We start from the raw sequence: 15,085 nt of genomic DNA, 5'->3' as shown, positions 1-15,085 counted from the left end.
AGACACATACCATTATGATTTCACTCATGTGGAATTTAAGAAAACATGAACAAAGGAAAAAGAGAGAGAGGCAAACTAAGAAACAGGCTCTATAGAGAATCAGAGGGGAGGTGGGTGGGGGAAAGACAGAAAGAGGTGATGGGGATTAAAGAGTACACTTATCATGATGAAAAATAAAACAAAATAAAACCTTAAGTTTATAATATATGCTAAAGGCTCCAAAAAAGAGCTTTAGAAGTTTTATTTGAAATGAGAACTTTTGCTTCCATCCTTTCATACAAATGATCTTACAGGAGGTATGAGGGAACACCCAGCTCCTCCAAACAAGTCTAAGACACCCCAGCCAGACAAATATCGTCCAGTGTCCTGGGAAGAATTAGCCAAGGAGGTTATTAAAGTACAGGCAATGATCTCTGGGAGACCAAGGGGAACAGGGCGCCAGGCCAGAGACCTGCAGAAGTGGTGTTTAAATAAAGAACATGCACTTGAAGCTCACACACACTAGCTCCTATGACAGGGACAGAAACAGAGTGTCAGACGACAGTGGCAGCACCACAGTCAGGCACGGAGTAGTCTCGGGAAATCTGCTGCGTGTTTACGGATATCTGCACACTACATCTTCTCCACAACCTAATAAAGTAGATGTTGGGAGAGGAAACTGAGGCCCTACATCCCTGGGCTGAGGAAGCAGGGGCCAGAACACCAGGCAGGCTGGCTCCTGACCTCTCCCCAAGAGCGGCATCCCACCTGGATTCCCGGCAAGACCGCACCAGGAATACGTCCAGGCACGGAGGGCCTGAGGTAGGGGAGGAACCAGCACTCGCCAAGAGTCCTCCTGCACTCTCAGACTCGCAGTGTCTGGCACGGAGCATTTCCTTTTTGGCAGGGGCACTGGGCTGGAGCATCGGGGCAAGGACGACAGGGACATCTCACTGAGTCATCTGCCCACTGCCCCGCCCACTCTGACCAGGTTCCCCAGGAGTGTTCAATGAGAACAGAAAGAAAGGAGGTCTGGAGGAGGATGACGAGGGCAGTCCCTGACTCACTAGCCACATCCTGTCCAGCAATTTCTAATCACAGATTTATCTGGATGTGCCTCTCCTTCGTAAATGTGACCTTAAATGACAAAAAGATCAAGATCCCGCAAATTGTCATGCTGGAACCACAGGCCAAACCAAACAAGCTGAACAGCAATAAACATGAGGCTCTGGGCCTGAGATGGGCCCAAAGCCACGATGAGCAGCGGGGACAGACATGCAGCCGGGACGGGACTGAGGGCCACTCACACTCCTCAGATCTGCAGGTCCAGAAAATAGATACAAGTAACAAGCAGACTTCTGCTTCCAGGAAGAAGCTGAGAGGTACTTTTTCCTATTCTTCTGGTTAAGTGCAACTAAAACCCTGGATGTGAGACATTTTTTAAATGTGAGAAGACTGTGAAAGGTGGAGAGAGGAAGGCCCCAACAGACTAGGGGCCCTCGGGGCCTCAGATGGACTTGCAGCAGAGCTCCCTGGATCTCTGTTGGCCTCATGCATGCAAGAGCGGAGCTGAGGAAGCCAGCAGCCAGAAAGAGTTAAAAAGCCTGCTCTCTAGCCATGGGACCAAGAAAGGAACAGCCTAACAAGACAGAAATCAATAGTAGTGTTGCCAATAACCACTCTACTCCAACCAAACACCACAGAAAACACAGTGGCCCTCACCCCCAACAGCACCAGGCAGAAACGAGGTGCTCCAGCACCCCAAGAAGGCTAAGTAGAAACATCCATCCCTGCAGGCCACACCCTGATGGTGTCAGGGGATGAACGGAGGCAAATAAGCATAACAACAAGTATTCCACCCCATTAGCCAGTAAGGAAATGCTGATTAAAATCACAATGCACTATTACTATACACCTGCTAAATGGCTAAATAAGAAACAGTAACAACACCAAATGCTGGAGAGGATGTGGAGAAACTAGCTCATATTGTTGGTGAGCAAGTAAAATCACACAGCCACTCAGCCAAACAGTTTGGCAATTTCTTAAAGAACCAAACATGCAGTTACCACGTGACCCAGCAATTCTATTCCTGGGAATTTATCCCAAAGAAATGAAGACTTGTGTTCACACAAAAACCTGCCCATGAATGTTCATAGCAGCTTTATCTGCAATCACCAAAAACTGGAAACGAGCCAGGTGTCCTTGAGTGGTAAATGATTAAACACACTGTGGCACACCCATTCCATGGAATACTACTCAGTAATAAAAAGCAACAACTATCATAGGACAACAACCCGGGTGGAGCTCCAGGGAGCTATGCTAAGTGAAAAAAGCCCATCCCCAAAGGGTACATACTATATGTTCCCATTTTTGCAGCATTCTTGAGATGACAAAATTACAGAAATGAAGAACAGATTGGTAGTGGCAGAGGTTAAAGGGAGTGGGTGTCTTTCAACCACTTTCAAAGGCAACCCAGAGATCCTGGTAGAGATGGAAACATTCTGGTGCTTGACTGTATCATTGTCAACATCCTGGTTGTGATGTTGTACTACAGTTTCCCAAGGCATTACCACTGAGGGAGACTAGAGAGAGAACACAAAGGATCTTTGTATTATTTCAATTCCATGTCAATCTACAAATGATCTCAAAGGCTTAATTAAAAATAAGTAACCGGGGATCCCTGGGTGGCTCAGCGGTTTAGCGCTTGCCTTTGACCCAGAGCGTGATCCTGGAGTCCGGGGATCGAGTCCTGGGTCGGGCTCCTGGCATGGAGCCTGCTTCTCCCTCTGCCTGTGTCTCTGCCTCTCTCTGCCTCTCTCTCTCTCTCTCTCTCATGAATAAATAAATCTTTTAAAAATAAATAAATAAAAATAAGTAACCGAAATCAACTTTCTAATATCTAATATGTTTAAATTGGGAAAATAGGGAGTAACTCCAGAACAATGCTGTATTTCTTAAGGACAAGGGCATCTATGGTCTCCCTTGGCACAAATTAGAAATGTAATCTTATCTTGTTAAAGTCATTTGTAGGTAGTGCAAACTCATGAAATGTCGGACCCGCCAAGGAAATATGGGGACACACCTTTGGTGCACATTCTCTAAGAAATCCAAATCTAGTCCTCTGCATATGCTGAGTCCAAGTAAGAACACGTGAGGGTCACAGAGCTCTGTTATCCAGCTGTGACATGTGGCTTGGTCCTTGAGGCTGCACAAGAGAGTGCACCGGAAATGGCAGGACTCATTTCTACACACAACAGTGCTTCAAAAGTCAATGAAGCTGTGTCTCGTGTCAGCCTAGAAGGGAGGATGTCAGAACCACAGGTCCTGCCCTCACACGGCACTGCACTTCCTGGATGGGCCAAGCCCAGCAGCCCCACCTCTACTGCAGGTGCACTCAGGAGTGACCCAAAACACATGTATGACAAGCTGCCCCCCAGCTCCAGACCCACAGATCCCACTGCCAACCAGGCAGGCCTCTTAGGGTTCCTGCTCCCACATTTAGACATGTCCTTCTGCCAACACTTCCCCCACAGGCCAGCTTCACCACCTCTCCCACACTCAATCCTCATGTTTGGGCTCCAAATTCTTCCTTTCTTCTCAGAAATAAATTCAAGCAGCTTTCACTTGAACAAACAGACAAGACCCCTGCTCCCATGGAGCTTTCATTCAAACATAGACAGGAAATAAATACTAAATACTACCATAAAGTAAACTACATAGTATGGAGAGTATGGTGACAATTCCATAGTATGGAGTGACTGGTGACAAGTCTATGGAAAAAAGAGAGATCAGAGAAAGGTCAGGGTCAACAGAGGTCTCACTGGAAAAGACTGGAAGGACAAGGAATGGGCCACAGCCTGAAGCAGGAGGACCACAGCTAGTGGCAAGAGCCAAGTGAACCAGGGGAGAGGAGCTGGGGATGAACAGGACGCAGAGCATCACACAGGCACTTCTAAGGCCTTTACACCAAGCACTGTGGCACTTTTTGAGCAGAAGGCCAACATTTGACTTAAGTTTAAAAAGCAACATTCTGGTTGCTTTACTAAAAACAGAACATAAGGGGCAGGGCAGAAGTCAGGACCCTTTGGGGAGGGTGCTCAGCAATCCTATTGAGAGAGAAGGGAAGGGGAGCGGCCGTGCCCTCAGGTGTCCTGAAGGTAACAGGGTTTCTGGACAGACCTGATGGGGTATGGAACAAAGAGGAGCCAACAACTACCCCCTTGAACAGCTGGAGATGGAGCTGCCATTCTGAGATGAAGAAGGCTGTGACCAGGCCTTGCAGTTTTAGAGAGCAATGAACAATATTTCATCACGCTGAAGATGTTCATACCTGACAATTCTACCCTTAGAAACACATTCCAGAGAAACTCATGCCCCTGTGCCCAGGAAGGCGAGTCTAAGAATGGTAATGCTGTTTATAATGGCCAAAGCTGGGAAATCCAAGCCAAGAGTGGGACACTCTGGACACTGGACCACTATGTAAGCCACCAACTAACAACTAAGCACTATGATCCTTTGACAAGGGCGGTATTTGTAAAAAGTTCTCAGGCCCGTGGGATGCCTGGGTGGCTCAGTGGTTGAACATCTGTCTTCAGCTCAGGTCGTGATCTCTGGGTCCTGGGATCAAATCCCGCATCAGGCTTCCTCCAGGAAGCCAGCTTCTCCCTCTACCTGTGTCTCTGCCTCTCTCTGGGTGTCTCTAATAAATACATAAATAAAAATTTAAAAAAAAAAAAAAAGTTCTGAGGTTCATGCCCCACTTCCCAGAAACCCTGATTTAATTCCAGGAATCCGGAATCCGTCATGTTAAACCTTGAATCATTTAACTGAAGGCAGACGTATCCACACAGATCGACCTTGAAAACACAACCCTGGGTGAAAAGAGCAAGTTGTGGGAGCTGATAGTATGACACCATTTACTTACAACTGAAACCTGGCCAAATACTATATGCTACTTATACCTACATATGGGAGAAGAGAAAGGATTAAAGTGTGTGCGCGCATGCACACACACACACACACACACACACACACACAAATGATAAATAACAAACTCAGAACTGGGATGACTCTGGGGAGAGGGCAAGAGGGGTAGGTAGGATCCAGAATATAAATGACTTCAAGTACATCCACACTGTTTCGTTCTCAGGCTGAGAAGGATTCATAGTTGTCCATTGTGTTACTTTTTGAATGCCTGAAATATTTAATAATTTTTTAAATGTTAAACATTTTGGCACAAAAATATGCTAACATACCCAAGTCAGAGCTTGAGACACACACAGTATGTCCTATATTTATAGTTAATAGTTTACTGTATGTATACAGATGAAAATACACAGTAGGTACAGTTTACAGTACTTATAGTTTATAGTCTAGCCTTAGAGAAGGGAGTGGGTCAGCCCGAAACCATGTCTGCAGATGGATTCTGCTGGTCAAATGGGGGGACCGCCAGGGAGCCTGAACGTGGTGTGGTGTTCACGCATGCGTTCACTCAGCCACAGAATGCCCTCCTCCAGGGGCTCTTGTGGCTGCTGCACGCCCAGCCGCCTCCACAGGCTACTGGGCATTTCAAGGCAGTCACACGTTATTCCTAATTGGCCTCTCCAATTTCTCATCCTGTAGTAGGCTCCTGCTAAAGAACTGGCTGAGTGTGTGAAAATAAGGCTGATGGCTTCTGAAGGGAGGAAGGGCAAGGTACTGGCCGGACTGCTCAAAGGGAAGCTACTAGAGATCAACAAAGAAACCTTTCCAACACACCCCTTTCCGTGAACATTAGGGTGGCAGCCGCCGGAAGCTAATATCAAACCATAGAAACTTCCTTTCTGAGGATTATCAAAGCAGGCAGAGATACACGTCCCACTGCTCAAGAGCAAGCCAGCTCCCTAAGCCTCAGTGAGGGTAAAGGGCATGGCAGAGACAGCACAGCAGTTACGACAGAGAGAGAGAGTCACTGGTGCAAATGACTTGTCTCTAGGCCTCAGCTTCTTAATCTCCAAAACAGGTACCAGCGCCTGTCCCTCGGGGTCATTCTGAAGGTGCACAAGGAAGGCCATTATTGCTGCTGGCGGCAGGACGGTGCTGGCTGGTCCACAGGACAGCACAGATCAGAGCACACAAGGCGATGCAGGACATGAGAGCCAAGGGTTGGCTCCCCAACTGCTCTTACAGCGAGCTGGCACAGTCACAGCGGACAGCGGGGAGCAGGGGACACCGAGCAGCCCATGTGGGCATCTGGTCAGCAGCTGCCTGAAGTACTATCCAACACCACTGGGGGAAAAAAATCACTTGTCTACGACACTTCAAATAAGGAGTGAGACTATTTCCAGGCTCCACAGTGCCTTGTCTTGGGGATGGTGGGCTGAAACTTCTCCTGTGACAAAGTTCAGACAATGAAAATTCATCACAGAGAAGTTTAGCTGACCCGCAGGCTTTCTGTTTGACCAGGTGGGAACCAAAGATGTTTCTAGCATGTGGGTGAAGTCACAACACCAAGTCTGTGGCTTTAAAAATCCCAGCCTGTTGGGACGCCTGAGTGGCTCAGCAGTTGAGAGTCTCCCTTCAGCTCAGGGCGTCATCCTAGAGTCCCGGGATCAAGTTCCACATTGGGCTCCCTGCATGGAGCCTGCTTCTCTTTCTACCTGTGTCTCTGCCTCTCATGAATAAATAAAATCTTTAAAAAAAAGAAATCCCAGCCTTCCACCTCTAAGAAATACAAGACAAAAATCAACCCTCTGGAGATGCTTACAGTCATCTTCAATTCCTTCCACTCATTTCATTTTAAATCCTTACATTTCCACTGCTTTCCCATACAGCTTCACACAGTTTTACTGCCAATACCTGTAGCTCTTACCTGCCGCTCTCCCCGCTTGCAGAACATTTCCCAACTGCTCAAATGGGTCAATACGGAAGTGGCCCAGCAAAAACAAAAACTGAATTTTAAAATCGACGTACAAGACCCCGTGGCTCACTGAAGGAGACCAGAGACGCTGGAATAACAAATCAGAGCCTCGAAGTTCAGCCACTGACCAAAGGAGGAGCAAAGGGACAGCGTCCGGGCAGGAATGGGAACCTGGAAATACTGTGCTAATTATAGTTCCTCAGCCCGAGGGACTCGGAAAGGTGGCCAAGAATAAGTATCTGGCGCATTTGGTAATTTCTGTCACTTCCTGTTACTCACATCCTGCTGTTCCAATGCTGCCCAAAATGCTGGATTCGCCATACACAAATCCCTACCTTGAAGCCCCCTGAGACCCAGACTATTCAAAACAGCTGGGATGTGCGTAGACAACAGACTTCCTCAAGGAGCGCCATACCAAACACAAAAATAGCACCATGCAAACAAGCACCAGGAGGTCCCTGGGCGAAAGCAGCCCCAGAATGCAGGTTCAGACGCCCCAGGTACCCAACAGCATGGGGCCCGACCTCCAAAGGAGCCTAGGTATGAACTGCTAGCAGAGTACTTGTTCTCTAAAGCTCTGCTCATGTCTAGTCTCAGGGCAGCTCTGAGGGCAGAAGGGGATCCCCATCACCACAATTCTTACACCTGCCCAGGGGCCCACAGCACACAGTATAAGCACCCTCCGCCACACTCAAGCTTTCAACCCTCCTGAGGACACCAGTCCCCAGGAACACAGGACACTCGGGTAGGAGCAAAGCCAACTGGGCCAGAGGCCAAAATTGCTTTTAATCCATCAGAGAACAGATTTTTTTAAAAGAAGAAAAAGCAAGATGAAGCAAAAAGGAAAGATTATACCTAAAACTGAAATGCAACAAAAATATGTTGGGGTTATTGATCAATATAGTATTTCTACAGCTCTTTATTAAGCTTTGAAATGTCGTGCTTATGTGTGGAAAACTTTAGAGACTACAGGTGGCCCTAAGTAGGGTGCTGGAGGCAGACAGCCCCCCCGCGGGTACCCCACACATCCCCTCCCCCCCCACAGCAAGCAGGAAGCAAGAAGCTGATATACAGAAGGCAAAACACAAACAAACCACCCTACCATGCCTCCAACAACGAAGCACTATGAATATCCTAAATCTCCAAAAACTTATGCTGTGACCACACAGTGGAATACCATACAGCGAAGTTTCACAAGTGCAATGTGAGCATGTATTCATGGACACAGATGTTCATAATATAATGCATTGTTTTGATTTCCCTTTTTTTTTTTTTTAACGTAGGCTTCACGTCCAATGTGGAGCCCGGCGGAGGGTTTGAACTCACAACCCTGAGATTATGACCTGAGCTGAGATCAAGGGTCAGATGCTGGGCAGCCCAGGTGGCTCAGCGGTTTAGCGCCACCTTCAACCCAGGGCGTGATCCTGGAGACCCGGGATTGAGTCCTACATCAGGCTCCCTGCATGGAGCCTGCTTCTCCCTCTGCCTGTGTCTCTGCCTCTCTCTGTCTCTCATGAATAAATAAAATCTTTACCAAAAAAATCAATCAGCCAGATGCTTAACTGGCTGAGTCACTCAGGTGCCCCATAATATAATGTATTTCTTAGTTTTATTTATTTATTCATGAGAAACACAGAGGGAGAGGCAGAGACACAGGGAGAGGGAGAAGCAGGCTCCATGCAGGGAGCCCAACGTGGGACCTCATCCCGGGATCCCATGACCACGCCCTGGGCCAAAGGCAGGCACCAAACCATTGAGCCACCCAGGGATCCCATATTTTCCACACTTTCTAAAGTAAAACGTGTTTAAAATACATCTATGCCTTTTTCTTTTCTTTTTTTTTTTTTTACCAACAAACTCATTATCTGGGACAAAAAAACTATCAACTGCCTACGCAATTAGCTTCGTGCCCTTCTACATTCCAGAATGGCCCTGCTGTTCCTAGTAGCCTCCCGCTCAGCCTGGCTACCAGCACATTTCCCACCTTCCCTACAGGAACAGCACTGGGGGAGCTCCCAGGAAAGCTCTTTGAAGAGATGAAAAGGTGGGGGCCGCCCCAGTCCTGGCCCAAGCCCCTTCTGCAGCTCCTGCAGCAGGCATCTAGCCACACAAAAGGACCCTCAGAGTGGAAGTTGGGTCTCTGGCGACTATCGGGCTCCACACTGGCCCCAGACTGCTGGCCCCTGGTCTTTTCTAGGGAGAGAAACAAACCTCTACCGTATTTAAACCACTGCTAGCTGTGCTTCCTCTTCAATACCCCCAAACCTAACCTGAGACACCACCCTCATCATCACAGACCAAGGCACAGAAATGGAATCTCCTTTCTCCTCCAGGTTAATAACATGATTTCTCGTTAAGTAAAACTGAAAATTCTCAACTCAAATGGACAGCAACACCAAGGGAGCCTAATTTAACAGAGTCACAGTAAGGCTGAAATAATAACACTGAAAATCAAATCTGAGGACACAAGTCAGGGCCAGGCAAACTACAGCGCACCACCTGTTCTTTTTAAAGAAAGTTTTACAGGAACACAGTCATTCCTGTTTATTTACATATTGTCTCCGACTGCTACATATGGCCAGAGACCCTATAGCTCACAAAGCCTATAATATCTGGTCTGCTATAGAAGTCTGCTGCTAACCTCAGATATATAAATTGCTCACATGTGTCTCAGGAGGAGCATAAAAAGAATTTGGTGTGGAGGGGTTAAATGCAATTTGTTGCAAAAAAAAAAAAAAAAAAAAGATGGAATTTCCACCTTGTCCCTTCTCTCTGCCTCTGGATCCACAAAGGAGGAGTCTCCATCCTGCTCCCTGAGGAACCCCTGAGTACCTGGCAGGTAGTACATGCTCAATAAATACAGAACTGAACACATCCCATCTACATGAAGGTCACTCACTGAGCAATTTAGGCTGAAAACCCTTCTGACTGTGGAACACAGTGATGTATCCTTGAGCTTAACTCCCCTGATGCACCCTATCCCCACCTCACGGAGAACATTTCCAGGTGGTTTACCCTACACAGTGAGGAGTCCCATGTTCCCCCACTTTCCTGTGATTCAGTCCGGGAACCTCGCTGTCTGGGAAGAGACCCATGCTGAGGCCGCGTGGCAACCTGTGTGAGGACGTGCTCAAATCGGCAAAGCACAAGGCCAGCAGGAGCAGAATCGGAGGTGTGGATCCTAGCCACCCCTTACCCTGTCCCTCACGTCCCTCCCCTCCCGGGCAATCCACACACAAGATGCAAGGGGCAGCCATCTCCTCTTCTCCAGGATGAACTCTGAGGAAAACAGCTTCAGACGTGTCACCAACACCACAAAATGAAGGTTTCAAATCTGCTGGTCATGATGCAAAACTGGAGAAGAAGGAGACAAAGATGCTGGATGGGAGCCCTTGCTCTTCATGTGGCCCTGCTGAGGTTCAGCCGGAAGCTGAAGTCACAGACTCACGCGCACGCCCATGACTGGATGACCACGTGTCCCAACCCTGTTTCACACGCTTAGGAAACAAATACCCAGAGAGCACAGATGACTCCTCAGGGCCACACTGCTTGTAGGAGGCAGAGTGGGGGCCACAAGACAGTTGGCCAATGGTCACATCCAGAGCATGATGTGACCTGTGGAGCTCCCTCCTGGAAGGATGGAGTAGCTGACCCACATGGTCTAGGGGAGCTGCTGAGTGTCAGCTCCCATGCCTAATCTCTGCAGCTGTTGAAGGTACAAAGAACCAGCCTCTGAGACACAAAGGTGGGAGGGGGCACTAAACCCCTCTAGATGCCAGGGACCTGAACAGAGTCATATTCTCTCAGAGATGCCCGGTCCAAATCACACTGTCCTTTCTAACTCTCCAAGTGACTAATGCACTTGGTCCGCAGCAGTCATGTATAAGTAATCCAGGAAAAGGACATCTCAGACCACATTCCCAGTAAGGCAGGTAAATCACACACAACGTCAATTGCCGTTAGGGATAATCTTGCCCCATGTATAACCCCCTCTTCCTAACTTTAAACAATTTATCCCTCTCCTCTGACCATGCTTCCTGTATTCCTCTGGTATTTCAAGTATATTTCAAAACTGAAAAGAAGTCCGACCACAAGATTTAACATTTTAAAAAACCGAAACAGAAAAAGGTTGAAAATATATTTTTCTCCTTGGCAAGTCCTGATTCAGAGGGTCTGTCTACCAGGGCTGTGGAGGCATCACTGGGTATTTGAAAAGCCACCATGAGACAGCATGGCATGTGGGTTGGCTGAGGCCAGCTGGCCTGACTCAGGACCCATCTCCCTTTGTCATGGCACAGCTCTGACACAGTCCCACGCGGATGGAAAAGACAGGAAAGCGTCCCAGGGATGCCAAGTGACAGAAATACAGCAACAACAAACCAGCTAACCCAACAGATATTTATAGAATGCCTACTTTGTGCCAGGCATGGCTCTGGGGCGCTGGAATAGAGAGTGAGTCAATAAGCCCCAGGACATCCCTTTTCTCTTAAAGTTTACACCTCTCCCTCCAACAAACAAATTAGAGGGGGGAAAGAAAGGGTGCATATAATGTTACTGCTGACACAAGAAACAGAATTATATACATTAAAAACTTTAACTTATGGGAGTGCCTCAGTTGGGCATCCAACTCTTGATCTCAGCTCAGATCTTTTTTTTTTTTTTTTTTTTTCCAGCTCAGATCTTGATCTCAGGGTTGTGAATTCAAGCCCCGCACTGGGTTTTAAGCTGGGTGCGAAGCTTATTTAGAAAAAAAAAAATTTAATCTGTGATAAAAAATGTCAAAAGATACTACCAAAAACCTTCCCCAAAAGAAAACTCCACACCAAGTGTTACTGGGAAATTCTAGCAAGAATTTAAGAAAGAAATAATAAACTTTATCAAAAAAACAGAGGGGGTAACAATGATATCCCCCCCTTCTGTTATGATGCTAGTTTATATGTTTTATAAAGCCAGCTTAACCTAAGTATCAAAACCTGACAAAGGTAAAAGAGAAAATTACAAACCAATATTATTCATGGATATAGATGCAAAAATCACTAACAAAATAAGAGCAAGTTGAATTTAACAATAAATAAAAAGGATAATACATCATGAGGATTCAAGGTTTGTCTCAGGAATACAAGGTTGGTTTACCATTCAAAAATCAATTTCATTTGCCCTTTTAAGAAAATTAAGGGGAGGGCAGCCCTGGTGGCTCAGCGGTTTAGTGCTGCCTTCAGCCCGGGGCCTGATCCTGGGGACCCGGGATCGAGTCCCATGTCGGGCTCCCTGCGTGGAGCCTGCTTCTCCCTCTGCCTGTGTCTCTGCCTCTCTCTGTGTGTCTCTCATAAATAAATAAATTAAATATTTTTTAAAAAAAGAAAATTAAGGGGAAAGCAAACATATGATCACTTCAGTAGAAGCAGAAAAACATCTGATAGCATTCAACACTCATTCACAATGAACATTCTCAGCAAATAAGAAAATCCTCAAACTGAAAAAGGGCACCTACAAAAAGCCTACAGCTAACATCATACCCAATAATAAAAAGCTGAATTGTTTCCTAGTAAGATTAGAAGAAATGAAAATACTCCTGCATACACTACTTGTATTCAACATTATACCAGCAGTCCTAACTTTTTCAACAAGGCAAGAAAAAAAAAAAATACAAGGCATCTGGGCAAGATAGAAATACAGAAATACAGTGGTCCCTATTTGTAGATGATACAACTATTGATATAGATATTTCTGAAGAATCTACAAACCAACTACTAGAATTAATAAGTTGTTTTCCAAGGTCACAAAATCCATTATATTCTTATATATCTGCAATAAACTATGAAACATATTTTTAAATTTCATTTAATAGGAACAAAAAAAATACACTACATAGGAATGAATCTAACAAAAGACATTAAAAATATCTACCCTGAAAAAACACAAAACTGTGCCAAGAGAAATTAAAGACCTAAATAAATACGGAGTTCATGGGAATACCTAAATATATAAATATGTTCATGAGAAAATTCAATGTCATTAAGATACCGATTCTCCCCAAATTGATATAGATTTGATGCAATTTCTTTTTTTTAAGATTTATTTATTTATTTATGATAGAGAGAGAGAGAGAGAGAGAGAGAGAGAGAGGCAGAGACACAGGAGGAGGGAGAAATAGGCTCCGTGCCAGGAGCCCGATGTGGAACTCGATCCCGGGACTCCAGGATTGCGCCCTGGGCCAAAGGCAGGCACTAAACCACTGAGCCACCCAGGGATCTCCTAGATTTGATGCAATTTCAATCAAGAGTCCAGCAGGCTGAAGCACCCTGATCTCAGGGTTGTGAGTTCAAGCCCCACGCTAGGTATAGAGATTACTTAAAAATAAAATCTTAAGAAAAAAAAAAATTCTAGCAAGCTTATTTTGTAGAAATGGACTATTTTTAAAATTTACACGAAAATGGAAAGGACTTAGAAAGAACCAAAGCAATTTTAAGAACAAAAGTTACAGGACTTGCCCTGTCTGATTTCAACACCTACTGCAAAGTTATAACAATCAAGAAATTGTGGTATTTGGGTAAGGTTAGACATATAGATCAATGGAACAGGACAGGAAGTCTGGAAAAGAGATTCACAAACATATGGTCAATTGATTTACAGCAAAGATGTCAAGGTGATTCAATGAGAAAAGAAACATCTCTTCAACAATGCTACTGAAAAAACTGAGCATCCATAAGGAAAAAATGAGCATCAACTCCTACCTCACATTATGCACAAAATTAACTACACTAGTCACAATCCTAACTTCTAGAAAAAAACCTTTGTGATATGGAGGCAGAAAAAGGTTTCTTGGATTGAAAAACACGCAGCATGAACCATAAAGAAAAAAAACTGATGAATTCAATTTCACCAAAAAGAATGACATTGTCCTTCTAAAGATGTCCACACAAAAAAGGCAAGCCACAGATTGGAAAAAACATTCATAACACATGTCACACAAAGATTTATATCCAAAATATACAAAGAACTCTTACAACTCACTAACAAGACAACCGATTCAACACAAAAATAGACAAATGATTCTACTACACACTTCACAAAGACAGACAAACGGCCAACAGGCACATGAAAAGATGCTGACATTATTTGTCATCAGGAAAATGGAAATTAAGACACAATAAGATACCACTACGCATCTATCAGGAAACATAAAATAAAAGACTGACAACACCATGTGCTGGTGGCTGCCGAACAACTGGACCTCCCTGCACTGCAGGTGGCCACGTAAAATCCCAAGCACCTTGGAAAAGAGTTGAGCAGTTTCTTAAAAAGTTAAGCATGGGGGAAATCCCTGGGTGGCTCAGTGGTTGAGCTCCTGCCTTCAGCCCAGGGCATGATCCTGCAGTCCCGGGATCGAGTCCCACGTCAGGCTCCGGGCATAGGGCCTGCTTCTCCCTCTGCCTGTGTCTCTGCCTCTCTCTGTGTGTCTCCCATGAATAAATAAATAAAATCTTAAAAAAAAAAAAAAGTTAAACATACACCTAGTGTATGACCCAGCAATTCTACTAGGTATTTACCAAGGGAAACAAAAACATATGTCCACACAAAGACTTGTATACAAATGTTCATGGTAGGGCAGCCCCAGTGGCTCAGCGGTTTAGCGCCGCCTTCAGCCCAGGGTGTGATCCTGGAGACCCAGGATCAAGTCCCACGTCAGGCTCCCTGCATGGGGCCTGCTTCGCCCTCTGCCTGTGTCTCTGCCTCCCCCCCACCTCTGTGTCTCTCACGAATAAATAAAATCTTAAAAAAAAATGTTCATGGTAGCTTTATTTGTAATAACTCAAAACTGGAAATGGCTCAAATGAACAACAACAGGTAAATGGATCAGCAAATTGGGGTAAAAGAATAAACTGAAAAAAAAAAAAAAAAGAATAAACTGTCAATATTCCCAAAAAGGGAAAGTTTCAAAATCATTATATTGAGCCAAAGATGCCATAATAAGGGGGATACACTTTCAATTTATATTGAATTATTATTCAATTTACAATGAATTATTCAATTTATACAGAATTCTAAGAAAAGAAAGCAAAATAATCTTAAAGACAGGGAGGGTGCAGAGAAAGGACGGCTCACGAGGAAACTTTCAGGGGATGGAAATGTTTGTCACCCTGTCTGGTGACAGTTTCAGCAGGAGCGGGGGTGAGGGAGTGACAACTCAACAAGCTGTACACTTTA

At 45.3% G+C, this 15,085-nt stretch overlaps 1 protein-coding gene across 5 annotated transcripts in view; it reads right to left on the bottom strand.

Moving 5' to 3' along the window:
• The window catches only part of DGKD (diacylglycerol kinase delta), a 110,356-nt gene that overhangs the window by 48,628 nt on the left and 46,643 nt on the right, over positions 1 to 15,085 (bottom strand). The window contains exon 1 of one of the 5 annotated variants that reach the window (XM_072796740.1): positions 6,830 to 7,083. The exons of the other annotated variants lie outside the window; for them this stretch is intronic. Within the exon in view, the coding sequence (XP_072652841.1) occupies positions 6,830 to 6,856 (27 nt within the window). The 5' untranslated portion in view covers positions 6,857 to 7,083. Of the gene's footprint in view, positions 1 to 6,829; positions 7,084 to 15,085 lie in introns of those variants that run through there. 5 annotated transcript variants of the gene reach the window in all.

Source organism: Canis lupus, chromosome 24 (genome assembly GCF_048164855.1).
Source record: "Canis lupus baileyi chromosome 24, mCanLup2.hap1, whole genome shotgun sequence".
Lineage (NCBI taxonomy): Eukaryota > Metazoa > Chordata > Mammalia > Carnivora > Canidae > Canis > Canis lupus.
The sequence above is the reverse complement of the archived record's forward strand: the minus strand, read 5'-3'. Positions and strand labels throughout refer to the sequence as shown.